This window comes from Scyliorhinus torazame, chromosome 15 (assembly GCF_047496885.1).
Source record: "Scyliorhinus torazame isolate Kashiwa2021f chromosome 15, sScyTor2.1, whole genome shotgun sequence".
Classification (NCBI taxonomy): Eukaryota; Metazoa; Chordata; class Chondrichthyes; order Carcharhiniformes; family Scyliorhinidae; genus Scyliorhinus; species Scyliorhinus torazame.
Window position 1 is genome coordinate 164,284,054 of NC_092721.1, and position 13,046 is coordinate 164,297,099.

The window sequence follows — 13,046 nt, forward strand, 5'->3', positions numbered from 1 at the left end:
CTGCAACATGACCTCATAGCTCTGAAACTCAATCCCTCTACCAATAAAAGCTAACACACCGTACGCCTTCTTAACAACCCTCTCAACCTGGGTGGCAACTTTCAGAGATCTATGTACATGGACCCCGAGATCTCTCTGCTCATCCACACTACCAAGAATCTTACCATTAGCCCAGTACTCTGTCTTCCTGTTATTCCTTCCAAAATGAATCACCTCACACTTTTCTGCATTAAACTCCATTTGCCATCTCTCAGCCCAGCACTGCAGCTTATCTATGTCCCTCTGTAACTTGTAACATCCTTTCCCACTGTCCACAACTCCACTGACTTTAGTGTCATCTGCAAATGTACTCACCTATCCTTCCACGCCCTCCTTCAGATCATTTATAAAAATGACAAACAGCAATGGCCCCAAAACAGACCCTTGTGGTACACCACTAGTAACTGGACTCCAGTCTGAACATTTCCCATCAACAACCACACTTTGTCTTCTTCCAGCTAGCCAATTTCTGATCCAAACTGCTAAATCACCCTGAATCCCATGCCTACCATGGGGAACCTTATCAAACGCTTTACTGAAATCCATATACACCACATCAACTGCTTTACCCTCATCCACCTGTTTGGTCACCTTCTCAAAGAACTCAAGAAGGTTTGTGAGGCACGACCTTCCCTTCACAAAACCGTGTTAACTATCTCTAATCAAATTATTCCTTTCCAGATGATTATACATCCTATCTCTTATAAACCTTTCCAAGACTTTGCCCACAACAGAAGTAAGGCTCACTGGTATACCCCTTTGGATACTGTCGGGGGGGATAGCCTATCAGGGGAAAACAGCAGCAGCCAGAGCAGTGGCACCATGGCTGGCTCTGATGTTCAGAAGGGAGGGTCAAAGCGCAGAAGAGCAATAGTCATAGGGGACTCTATAGTCAGGGGCACAGATAGGCGCTTCTGTGGCCGTGAAAGAGACTCCAGGATGGCATGTTGCCTCCCTGGTGCCAGGGTCCAGGATGTCTCCGAACGGGTAGCAGGAATCCTGAAGGGGGAGGGCAAACAGGCAGAGGTCGTTATACATATTGGTACTAACGACGTAGGCAGGAAGGGGCATGACGTCCTGCAGCAGGAGTTCAGGGAGCTAGGCAGAAAGTTAAAAGACAGGACCTCTAGGGTTGTAATCTCGGGATTACTCCCTGTACCACGTGCCAGTGAGGCTAGAAATAGGAAGATAGAGCAGCTAAGCACGTGGCTAAACAGCTGGTGTAGGTGGGAGGGTTTCCGTTATCTGGACCACTGGGAGCTCTTCCGGGGCCGGTGTGACCTGTATAAGAAGGACGGGTTGCATCTAAACTGGAGCAGCATAAATATCCTGGCCGCGAGGTTTGCTAGTGTCACACAGGATGGTTTAAACTAGTATGGCAGGGGGGTGGGCACCAGAGCAATAGGTCAGAAGGTGAAAGCATTGAGGGAGAACTAGGGAATAGGGCCAGTGTGGCTCTGAGGCAGAGCAGACAGGGAGAAGTTGCTGAACACAACGGGTCTGGTGGCCTGAAGTGCATATGTTTTAATGCAAGAAGTATTACGGGTAAGGCAAATAAACTTAGAGCTTGGATTAGTACTTGGAACTATGATGTTGTTGCCATTACAGAGATCTGGTTGAGGGAAGGACAGGATTGGCAGCTAAACGTTCCAGGATTTAGATGTTTCAGGCGGGATAGAGGGGGATGTAAAAGGGGTGGCGGAGTTGCGCTACTGGTTAGGGAGAATATCACAGCTGTACTACGGGAGGATACCTCAGAGGGCAGTGAGGCTATATGGGTAGAGATCAGGAATAAGAAGGGTGCAGTCACAATGTTGGGGGTTTACTACAGGCCTCCCAACAGCCAGCGGGAGATAGAGGAGCAGATAGGTAGACAGATTTTGGAAAAGAGTAAAAACAACAGGGCTGTTGTGATGGGAGACTTCAACTTCCCCAATATTGTCTGGGACTCACTTAGTGCCAGGGGCTTAGACGGGGCAGAGTTTGTAAGGAGCATCCAGGAGGGCTTCTTAAAACAATATGTAGACAGTCCAACTAGGGAAGGGGCTGTACTGGACCTGGTATTGGGGAATGAGCCCGGCCAGGTGGTAGAAGTTTCAGTAGGGGAGCATTTCGGAACAGTGACCACAATTCAGTAAGTTTTAAAGTGCTGGTGGACAAGGATAAGAGTGGTCCTACGGTGAATGTGCTAAATTGGGGGAAGGCTAATTATAACAATATTAGGCGGGAACTGAAGAACCTAGATTGGGGCGGATGTTTGAGGGTAAATCAACATCTGACACGTGGAAGGCTTTCAAGTGTCAGTTGAAGGAATTCAGGACCGGCATGTTCCTGTGAGGAAGAAGGATAAATACGGCAAATTTCGGGAACCTTGGATAACGAGAGATATTGTAGGCCTCGTCAAAAAGAAAAAGGAGGCATTTGTCAGGGCTAGAAGGCTGGCAACAGACAAAGCCTGTGTGGAATATAAGGAGATAAGACAGGAACTTAAGCAATGTGTCAGGAGGGCTAGAAGGGGTCACAAAAAGTCATTGGCAAATAGGGTTAAGGAAAATCCCAAGGCTTTTTACACGTACATAAAAAGCAAGAGAGTAGCCAGGGAAAGAGTTGACCCACTGAAGGATAGGCAAGGGAATCTATGTGTGGAGCCAGAGGAAATGGGTGAGGTACTAAATGAATACTTTGCATCAGTATTCACCAAAGAGAAGGAATTGGTGGATGTTGACTCTGGAGAAGGGTGTGTAGATAGCCTGGGTCACATTAAGATCCAAAAAGACAAGGTGTTGGGTGTCTTGAATAATATTAAGGTGGATAAGTCCCCAGGGCCTGACGGGATCTATCCCAGAACACTGAAGGAGGCTAGAGGGGAAATTGCTGAGGCCTTGACAGAAATCTTTGGATCCTCACTGTCTTCAGGTGATGTCCCGGAGGACTGGAGTATAGCCAATATTGTTCCTTTGTTTAAGAAGGGTAGCAAGGATAATCCAGGGAACTACAGGCAGGTGAGCCTTATGTCAGTGGTAGGGAAATTACTGGAGAGAATTATTTGAGACAGGATCTACTCCCATTTGGAAGCAAATGGACGTATTAGTGAGAGGCAGCACGGTTTTGTGAAGGGGAGGTCATGTCTCACTAGCTTGATAGAGTTTTTCGAAGAGGTCACAAAGATGATTGATGCAGGTAGGGCAGTGGATGTTGTCTTTATGGACTTCAGTAAGGCCTTTGACAAGGTCTCTCGTGGTAGACTGGTACAAAAGGAGAATTCACACGGGATCAGGGGTGAGCTGGCAAGGTGGATACAGAACTGGCTAGGTCATAGAAGGCAAAGAGTAGCAATGGAAGGGTGCGTTTCTAATTGGAGGGCTGTGACTCGTGGTGTTCCGCAGGGATCAGTGCTGGGACCTTTGCTGTTCATAGTATATATAAATGATTTGGAGGAAAATGTAACTGGTCTGATTAGTAAGTTTGCAGACGACACAAAGGTTGGTAGAATTGCGGATAACGATGAGGACTGTCAGAGGATACAGCAGGATTTAGATTGTTTGGAGACTTGGGCGGAGAGATGGCAGATGGAGTTTAATCCGGACAAATGTGAGGTAATGCATTTTGGAAGGTCTAATGCAGGTAGGGAATATACAGTGAATGGTAGAACCATCAAGAGTATTGAAAGTCAGAGAGATCTAGGAGTACAGGTCCACAGGTCACTGAAAGGGGCAACACAGGTGGAGAAGGTAGTCAAGAAGGCATACGGCATGCTTGCCTTCATTGGCCGAGGCATTGAGTCTAAGAATTGGCAAGTCATGTTGCAGCTGTATAGAACCTTAGTTAGGCCACACTTGGAGTATAGTGTTCAATTCTGGTCGCCACACTACCAGAAGGATGTGGAGGCTTTAGAGAGGGCGCAGAAGAGATTTACCAGGATGTTGCCTGGTATGGAGGGCATTAGCTATGAGGAGCGGTTGAATAAACTCGGTTTGTTCTCACTGGAAAGACGGAGGTTGAGGGGCGACCTGATAGAGGTCTACAAAATTATGAGGGGCATAGACAGAGTGGACAGTCAGAGGCTTTTCCCCAGGGTAGAGGGGTCAATTACTAGGGGGCATAGGTTTAAGGTGCGAGGGGCAAGGTTTAGAGTAGATGTACGAGGCAAGTTTTTTACACAGAGGGTAGTGGGTGCCTGGAACTCGCTGCCGGAGGATGTGGTGGCAGCAGGGACGATAGTGACATTTAAGGGGCATCTTGACAAATACATGAATAGGATGGGAAAAGAGCGAAACGGACCCAGGAACTGTAGAAGATTGTAGTTTAGTCGGGCAGCATGGTCGGCACGGGCTTGGAGGGCCGAAGGGCCTGTTCCTGTGCTGTACTTTTCTTTGTTCTTTGTTCTTCGTTCCACTGGTTGCCAATTCTCTTTACTTGTCTATTTCTCTTTATAGCCTTTTTGTGTCCCCCTTACAGCTTGCAACCCCGCTGAGCTTTGTATGATCAGCAAACCTGGTTTCATTACTTTGTCTCTTTGTCTATGTCATTAATATGGATTGGGAATGGTTGAGGACTGAGCATAGATCGTTGCGGCATTCCACTAAGTCACAAAAACACAAGAAATAGGAGCAAGAATATACCATGTAGCTTGTTGATCCTCCTCTGCCCTTTAATATAATCATCATTGATCTTGAATTTCAACTTCACTTTCCCACCCACTCCTGATATCCCTCGATTCCTTGAGAGACCGAAAATCTGTTTATCTTAAATGTATTCAACAATGGAGCATCCACAACTCTCTGGGGTAGAGAATTCCAAAGATTCACAACATCTTGAGTGAAATAATTTCTCCTCACCTCAGTTCTAAATGATTGGCCCCATATCCTGAGACTGTGCCCCTGTGTTTTAGATTCCTCGATCAGCAGAAACAATCTCTCATTGGCTACTCTATCAAGCCCCTTCAGAATTTGTATGTTTCACTGAGATCTTCTCTCATTATCCTAAACCCCAGAGAAAACAGACCTAATTTACTCAGCCTCTTATCACAGGACAACTCCCTCATCCCAGGGACCAATTTAGTGAACCTTTGTTGTAGTACTTCCAATGCAAGTATATCCTTCCATAAATAGGGAGCCAAAACACAATACAGTTTTCCAGATGTGGTCTTACCAAAACAATTGCAGTAAGACTTCATTATTCCTGTACTCCAATCCCCTTGCAATAAAGGCCATCGTGCCATTTTTGACCCTTCTGACTCTCTAATTTCCACTGATACCCATTCTGCTTTCTGAGTCAATATCCTTTCTCAGCTTATGCCACCTGTGTCACCTTTTATTATCAGGCCTTCCCTTTTTATTCTATTCTACCAGTCTTTTTGAAATGTTGTGTACCCTGGAATATGTACTTCCAACATTGGTCACCTTGTCACCATGCCTGTGTAATGCCAATTAGATCTAAACAATTGATCTCTATTTATGTCACAAGTTCATCTATCTTATTGTGGATTCTCTAGTCATTTTGATAAAGTAACTTCAATTTTATTGTTTTACTACTATTCTCTGCAGAATCTTTCTTGCTGATGAACGGTTACCGTTAAGCTCTCTGTGACTGCCTGCTTCATTCAGCTTGCCTTTACCCATATCAATATATTTTTCTATTGCCTGAATGTATATCTTTGGATTTCTAAATCTCCCTTTACCTGAATGCACCGCCTCCTCAAGTTAGTTTGAAGCCATTTCTTTCTACAGTGACCATATTTGCTGGTGAACTCTTGCTCTTTCCTGTCACACTGCTACCATTACCCATATTGCTACCCTGCACTATTGCCTTCTCCTTTCTCTTTCCAGATCTCCGCTTATGTGAACACCCCCCATTATTTAGTTCAAAGCCCTCACTGCTGACCTTTCTTTGAGCTAGCTAAGGCTCCAAGCAATGGACCATTTTGTGATGCTTGCAATAATTTCTGTAAGGCTCATTTTGTGAATAAACCTGTTAAAAAACCCAGGTAAGCTCTTGGTTACATGATACTGACAAGCTGCTGGTTTGTCTGCATTATTTATGTCCACCCCGTTGCAATGTTTGCAATTTTTGGAGCACCATGAACACTCCCCTCTGTCGTATGTCTGTGACAAATTTGTCAATACCTCCTTTGAACCAACCTATCCCCCCTTGCAACGATATAATTCTTTACTTTTCTACCTCACTTTAGTTCTGCAGAGGGGGTATTTTGACTCAAAATGCTAACTCTGTTTATCTCCACAGATGCTGCCAGCCCTGCTGAGTTTATCCAACAATTTCTGTTTATATGTCAGTTTATCCAGCATCCACAGTACTTTTATATTATTGAACTGATAACTTGATTAATAAGTAAGAGGAAGCAAAAATGCAGGGTTAAATTTAACCATATTAAATTTTAAATCCCCATTGCAAATGTGATCAGAGTGAGTTGTAAGATGTGCTGTGTTTCAGCGCAGTGTCGCTCTCTGAGCCTGCAGACAGCAGCTGTCAATCATCCTGGCAGCAGTGTGCCGAGCGGAGCTGGCCTTGATTTCAACTCAGCACATTCAACACAGAATTATAAAATCCCGGGAGAGGAAAGAGAGGGACAGTGTGGATCTAACCGGCTGTGTAGGAGAAACGTTATCAATTTAATGAGTGGCCGGGATCGGCTCGGCTGTGCCCGGCCGGAGTGGAATCTACGGACCTAGTTCTCCAGTTCACATGGTTCAAGGAGCGAGATGGCGGCTGGATTCAAGTGAGAGAGAAGCTGAGGGAGAAAGGGCGATACGGGAGGGAGGGGGCAGAGGGGGGCGATACGGGAGGGGGGGGGGGGGCGATACGGGAGGGGGGGGGGGGGCGATACGGGAGGGGGGGGGGGGGGCGATACGGGAGGGGGGGGGGGGGGCGATACGGGAGGGGGGGGGGGGGCGATACGGGAGGGGGGGGGGGGGCGATACGGGAGGGGGGGGGGGGGGCGATACGGGAGGGGGGGGGGGGGCGATACGGGAGGGGGGGGGGGGGCGATACGGGAGGAGGGGGGGGGGGCGATACGGGAGGGGGGGGGGGGGGCGATACGGGAGGGGGGGGGGGCGATACGGGAGGGGGGGGGGCGATACGGGAGGGGGGGGGGCGATACGGGAGGGGGGGGGGGGGGCGATACGGGGGGGGGGGCGATACGGGGGGGGGGGGCGATACGGGAGGGGGGGGGGCGATACGGGAGGGGGGGGGCGATACGGGAGGGGGGGGGGCGATACGGGAGGGGGGGGGCGATACGGGAGGGGGGGCGAGATACGGGAGGGAGGGTGCAGAGGGGGGTGGCGATACGGGAGGGGGGGGACAGAGGGGCGATACGGGAGGGGGGGACAGAGGGGCGATACGGGAGGGGGGGACAGGGGCGATACGGGAGGGGGGGCAGAGGGGCGATACGGGAGGGGGGGCAGAGGGGCGATACGGGAGGGGGGGCAGAGGGGCGATACGGGAGGGAGGGGGCGATACGGGAGGGGGGGGCGATACGGGGGGGGGGCGATACGGGAGGGGGGGCGATACGGGAGGGACGGTGCAGAGGGGGGGCGATACGGGAGGGGGGGACAGAGGGGCGATACGGGAGGGGGGGACAGAGGGGCGATACGGGAGGGGGGGGACAGGGGCGATACGGGAGGGGGGGGGACAGGGGCGATACAGGAGGGGGGGGACAGGGGCGATACGGGAGGGGGGGACAGGGGCGATACGGGAGGGGGGGACAGGGGCGATACGGGAGGGGGGGGACAGGGGCGATACGGGAGGGGGGGGGACAGGGGCGATACGGGAGGGGGGGGACAGGGGCGATACGGGAGGGGGGGCAGAGGGGCGATACGGGAGGGGGCAGAGGGGGGGTGATATGGGCGCGGGGCAGGGGGGGGGCGATACGGGAGGGGGGGGCGATACGGGAGGGGGGGGGGCGATACGGGAGGGGGGGGGCGATACGGGAGGGGGGGGCGATACGGGAGGGGGGGGGCGATACGGGAGGGGGGGGGCGATACGGGAGGGGGGGGGCGATACGGGAGGGGGGCGAGATACGGGAGGGAGGGTGCAGAGGGGGTGGCGATACGGGAGGGGGGGACAGAGGGGCGATACGGGAGGGGGGGACAGAGGGGCGATACGGGAGGGGGGGACAGGGGCGATACGGGAGGGGGGGCAGAGGGGCGATACGGGAGGGGGGGCAGAGGGGCGATACGGGAGGGGGGGCAGAGGGGCGATACGGGAGGGAGGGGGCGATACGGGAGGGGGGGGCGATACGGGGGGGGGGCGATACGGGAGGGGGGGCGATACGGGAGGGACGGTGCAGAGGGGGGGCGATACGGGAGGGGGGGACAGAGGGGCGATACGGGAGGGGGGGACAGAGGGGCGATACGGGAGGGGGGGGACAGGGGCGATACGGGAGGGGGGGGGACAGGGGCGATACAGGAGGGGGGGGACAGGGGCGATACGGGAGGGGGGGACAGGGGCGATACGGGAGGGGGGGACAGGGGCGATACGGGAGGGGGGGACAGGGGCGATACGGGAGGGGGGGGACAGGGGCGATACGGGAGGGGGGGGACAGGGGCGATACGGGAGGGGGGGGACAGGGGCGATACGGGAGGGGGGGCAGAGGGGCGATACGGGAGGGGGCAGAGGGGGGGTGATATGGGCGCGGGGCAGGGGGGGGCGATACGGGAGGGGGGAAGGGGGGGTGATACCGGAGGGGGGGCAGAGGGGGGCGATATGGGAGGGGGCAGAGGGGGGTGATACGGGGGGATACAGGAGGGGGGATACAGGAGGGGGGATACAGGAGGGGCGCAGAGTGGGGATACAGGAGGGGGGACAGAGGGGCGATACGGGAGGGGGGGGGGCAGAGGGGTGATACGGGAGGGGGGGCGATATGGGAGGGGGGCAGAGGGGGGGGCGATACGGGAGGGGGGGCAGAGGGGGGGTGATACGGGAGGGGGGCAGAGGGGGGTGATACGGGAGGGGGCAGAGGGGGGCGATATGGGAGGGGGCAGAGGGGGGCGATACGGGGGGGATACGGGAGGGGGGGACAGAGGGGCGATACGGGAGGGGGCAGAGGGGGGCGATACGGGGGGGGGATACAGGAGGGGGGCAGAGGAGGGGCGATACGGGAGGGGGGCAGAGGGGGGGTGATACGGGAGGGGGGGCAGAGGGGGGCGAAACGGGAGGGGGGGCAGAGGGGGGTGTGATACGGGAGGGGGGGCAGAGGGGGGCGATACGGGAGGGGGCAGTGGGGGGGTGATACGGGAGGGGGGGAAGAGGGGGGGCAGAGGGGGGCGAAACGGGAGGGGGGCAGAGGGGGGTGTGATACGGGAGGGGGGCAGAGGGGGGCGATACGGGAGGGGGCAGAGGGGGGCGATACGGGAGGGGGCAGAGGGGGGCGATACGGGAGGGGGCAGAGGGGGGCGATATGGGAGGGGGCAGAGGGGGGCGATACAGGAGGGGGCAGAGGGGGGATACAGGACGGGGGGCAGAGGGGGGATACAGGAGGGGGGCAGAGGGGGGATACAGGAGGGGGGGCAGAGGGGGGATACAGGAGGGGGGGCAGAGGGGGGATACGGGAGGGGGGGCAGAGGGGGGATACGGGAGGGGAGAGGGGGGGCATTACAGGAGGGGGGCAAAGGGGGGGATACGGGAAGGGGGGCAGAGGGGGGATACAGGAGGGGGGCAGAGGGGGGATACGGGAGGGGAGAGGGAGGGCGTTACAGGAGGGGGGCAAAGGGGGGATACGGGAAGGGGGGCAGAGGGGGGATACGGGAGGGGAGAGGGGGCGATACGGGAGGGAGAGGGGGGCGATACGGGAGGGGGAGCAGAGGGGGGCGATACGGGGGGGGCAGAGGGGGGATACGGGAGGGGGGCGATACGGGGGGGGCAGAGGGGGGATACGGGAGGAAGGCAGAGGGGGGATACGGGGGGGAGAGGGGGGCGATACAGGCGGGGGGCAAAGGGGGGATACGGGAGGGGGGATACGGGAGGGGGGCAGAGGGGGGATACGGGAGGGGAGAGGGGGGCGATACAGGAGGGGGCAAAGGGGGGGATACAGGGGGGGGCAAAGGGGGGATACGGGAGGGGGGATACGGGAGGGGGGGCAGAGGGGGATACGGGAGGGGAGAGGGGGGCGATACAGGAGGGGGCAAAGGGGGGATACGGGAGGGGGGCGATACAGGAGGGGGGCGATACGGTACGGGGCAAAGGGGGGGATACGGGAGGAGAGGGGGGAGGGAGGAGGGGGGCGGGGGGGAGGAGGGGGGTGAGGGGAAGGGGGGGTGGGGGGGAGGAGGGGGGGTGAGGGGAAGGGGGTGCGGCGCGGGGGGAGGAGGGGGGGCAGGGGGGGGAGGGGGGCGGGGAGGAGGGGGGGCGGGGGAGGGAGGAGGGGGGGTGAGGGGAAGGGGGGCGGGGAAGGGGGCGGGGAGGGGGGCGGCGCGGGGGGGGAGGAGGGGGGGCGGGGGGGGGAGGGGGAGGAAGGGGTGGGGAGGGGGTGCGTGGGGCTGAGGGGATGGGGGCGAGGATGGGGGGCGAGGATGGGGGGGCGGGGAGAGGGGGCGAGGAGGGGGGGTGAGGGGATGGGGGCGGGGAGGGGGGGCGAGGAGGGGGGTGAGGGGATGGGGGGGCGGGGAGGGGGGGCGAGGAGGGGTGGTGAGGGGAGGGGGCGAGGGGATGGGGGGGCGGGGAGGGGGGGCGAGGGGATGGGGGGGCGGGGAGGGGGGGGCGAGTGGATGGGGGGGCGGGGAGGGGAGGTGAGGGGAGGGGGGCGAGGGGAGGGGGGGCGAGTGGATGGGGGGCGGGGAGGGGAGGTGAGGGGAGGGGGGCGAGGGGATGGGGGGCGGGGAGGGGGGCGAGGGGATGGGGGGCGGGGAGGGGGGGATGGATGGGGGGGCGGCGGGGGGGGGCGGCGGGGGTGGGAGGGGGGTGAGGGGAAGGGGGGTGAGGGGAAGGGGGGCGAGGGGGATGGGGGGGGAGGGGGGCAGGGAGGGGGGGACAGGGTGGGGTGGGGAAGGGTAACGGGTGAGGAGGGGGGCGGGAGGGGGGGACAGGGTGGGGGTGGGGAGGGGGGACGGCCGGGGGGCAGGGAGGAGGGGGGGCGGGGAGGAGGGGGGAGGGGGGTTAGAGGAAAACATTATGATAGTGCTAAAACGTTTGAGTGAATTGTGAGGTTTTGATGCATTTTAATATTATAAATAAATTAACAGTAAATGCCGATTGTTTAAAGTGTTGTGGAAATGTGAATGTTTATAATGTTTCTGATAAACCTTGTAACTACTGTGCAACACAATATAATATTTGAGACTGGTATTCTTGATCCATGTCCCTTTTTCCTTTTTCATTTTTCAGAACGGTAGAACCTTTGGAATACTACAGAAAATTTCTGGTGCGCTATTTCTCAATTTAATCTTTGACAAATGACTTTTGAAAGGATTACATTTTCTGATTTTGTTTCAGTTGCGATGTTGAGGAAACTGTTTTTTTAAGAGGCATGGAATGATCCTACAATGACTCTAGATTCTACATTTGTACCATGCTGAACAGTCTTCCTAAATGTTTTCTGTATGTATTTTAGAAAGAAAATTGTCGACCTGATGGCCGGGAGCTGGGTGAATTCAGAACAACAACTCTCAACATAGGTGACAAATAAATGCTGCCATTTGTAAAATTCTAACTTGATAAATTTGTAAGCTGGAACAACCCTTTCCCGATTGACTGCCTCTTGAAGTAAATTCCTTAAAGTGAAAACTATTTTTTTTGAATCCTGTGGCAGCTTTCTGTTTGTGCCATGGTGGTCAACTCAATAAACATCGCCTGCTGTGGTTTAGGAGCCGCAGTCTGATATGACAGTCTTTGTTGCATTTGCTGCAGAAGAAGACAATGGGCTAAGTTCTTTCTGAGCCCTCTTCTTGGCCATCAGAGCTTTTTGTTTCAGCTTGCCACTTCCAATGCCTTTCCAAGCAGTCAACTTCCAAAGGATCATGGCTGTCAGCAACTGTCTCCCAGTTGTCAATGTCCAACACGTTAATATCTCGCTTGAGATGTCCTTGTAACGGAAGTGTAGATGCCCAGTGGTAAATTTATCTTACAGAGGATCAATCTTTAGGTTTACGGCCATCACCCATTCAATGAATGCGGTTGGGCCAATGCAGACCTTATTGGCTTAACAATGAGTGTATGCTGATGGAACTAGTATGCTCCGGGATCTTTCAGTTGGTGATTTTGTCTTGCCAAGTGATGTTGAGGATATGTCTGAGTCAGCGAAGGTGGAAACTTCAGCCTCTTTTCCTGCCTAGCAAACATCATCCAGAACTCACATGCACAGGAGTGCACTTGAGGATGCAGGTTTGATAGACTCGCAGTTTGGTGTTCTCAGTCAGATTGTCTTGGTTCCACACATTTTGATTTTAGTATCAAGTGACAGATTGGTGATTGTGGAGCCTAGGTATGTGAAGCTATCAACACTCCCCAGTGTCACATTGTCAATGGTGATATGGCAACATTCTGGACCATGACATTTGTCTTTCTAATGCTGACGGTCAAACAAAACGTTTTGCAGGCACGGTAGAATCTGCCTATTGAGGATTTACTGTTGCAGGTGTTCCTCAGTGTGGAATGTTAGTGTGACATCACCAGTGTAGAGCAATTCTCTGAGGAGGACTTGGCGTCCCTTTCTCTCGGATCTTTGGCGATCAAGGTTGAACAGCTTTTCTGATGTGTAAGTAGACACCATCACTAGGTGACTTGAAGGCAGATGGCAGCAGCAAAGAGAAGAATATGTCAACGAGTATCAGTGCCAGAATACAACCCTGTTTGACCCCACTATGGGGTTCCATGCCTCTTCATGGCTTACCCATCATGAAAAGAGGAGATCACATTGAGCAACTTCGGTAGGCAGCCAATTCTCTCCAACAGTAAACAGACCCCCTCTGCTCAGGTGATCAAATTGCTAGGTGTGATTGACGAAGGCAATATATAGTGGTCTCCTTTGTTCAGGGCATTTCTCTTGCAGCTGCTGG

The 13,046-nt window shown here is 55.2% G+C and overlaps 1 protein-coding gene across 1 annotated transcript in view; it reads left to right on the forward strand.

Moving 5' to 3' along the window:
• Nucleotides 1-6,564: 6,564 nt before the first annotated feature.
• Nucleotides 6,565-13,046, forward strand: part of exosc8 (exosome component 8) — a 34,459-nt gene continuing 27,977 nt past the window's right edge. The window contains exons 1-3 of the mRNA XM_072477053.1: nucleotides 6,565-6,775; nucleotides 11,377-11,413; nucleotides 11,603-11,666. Of these exons, the coding sequence (XP_072333154.1) occupies nucleotides 6,759-6,775; nucleotides 11,377-11,413; nucleotides 11,603-11,666 (118 nt within the window). The 5' untranslated portion in view covers nucleotides 6,565-6,758. The remainder of the gene's footprint in view (nucleotides 6,776-11,376; nucleotides 11,414-11,602; nucleotides 11,667-13,046) is intronic.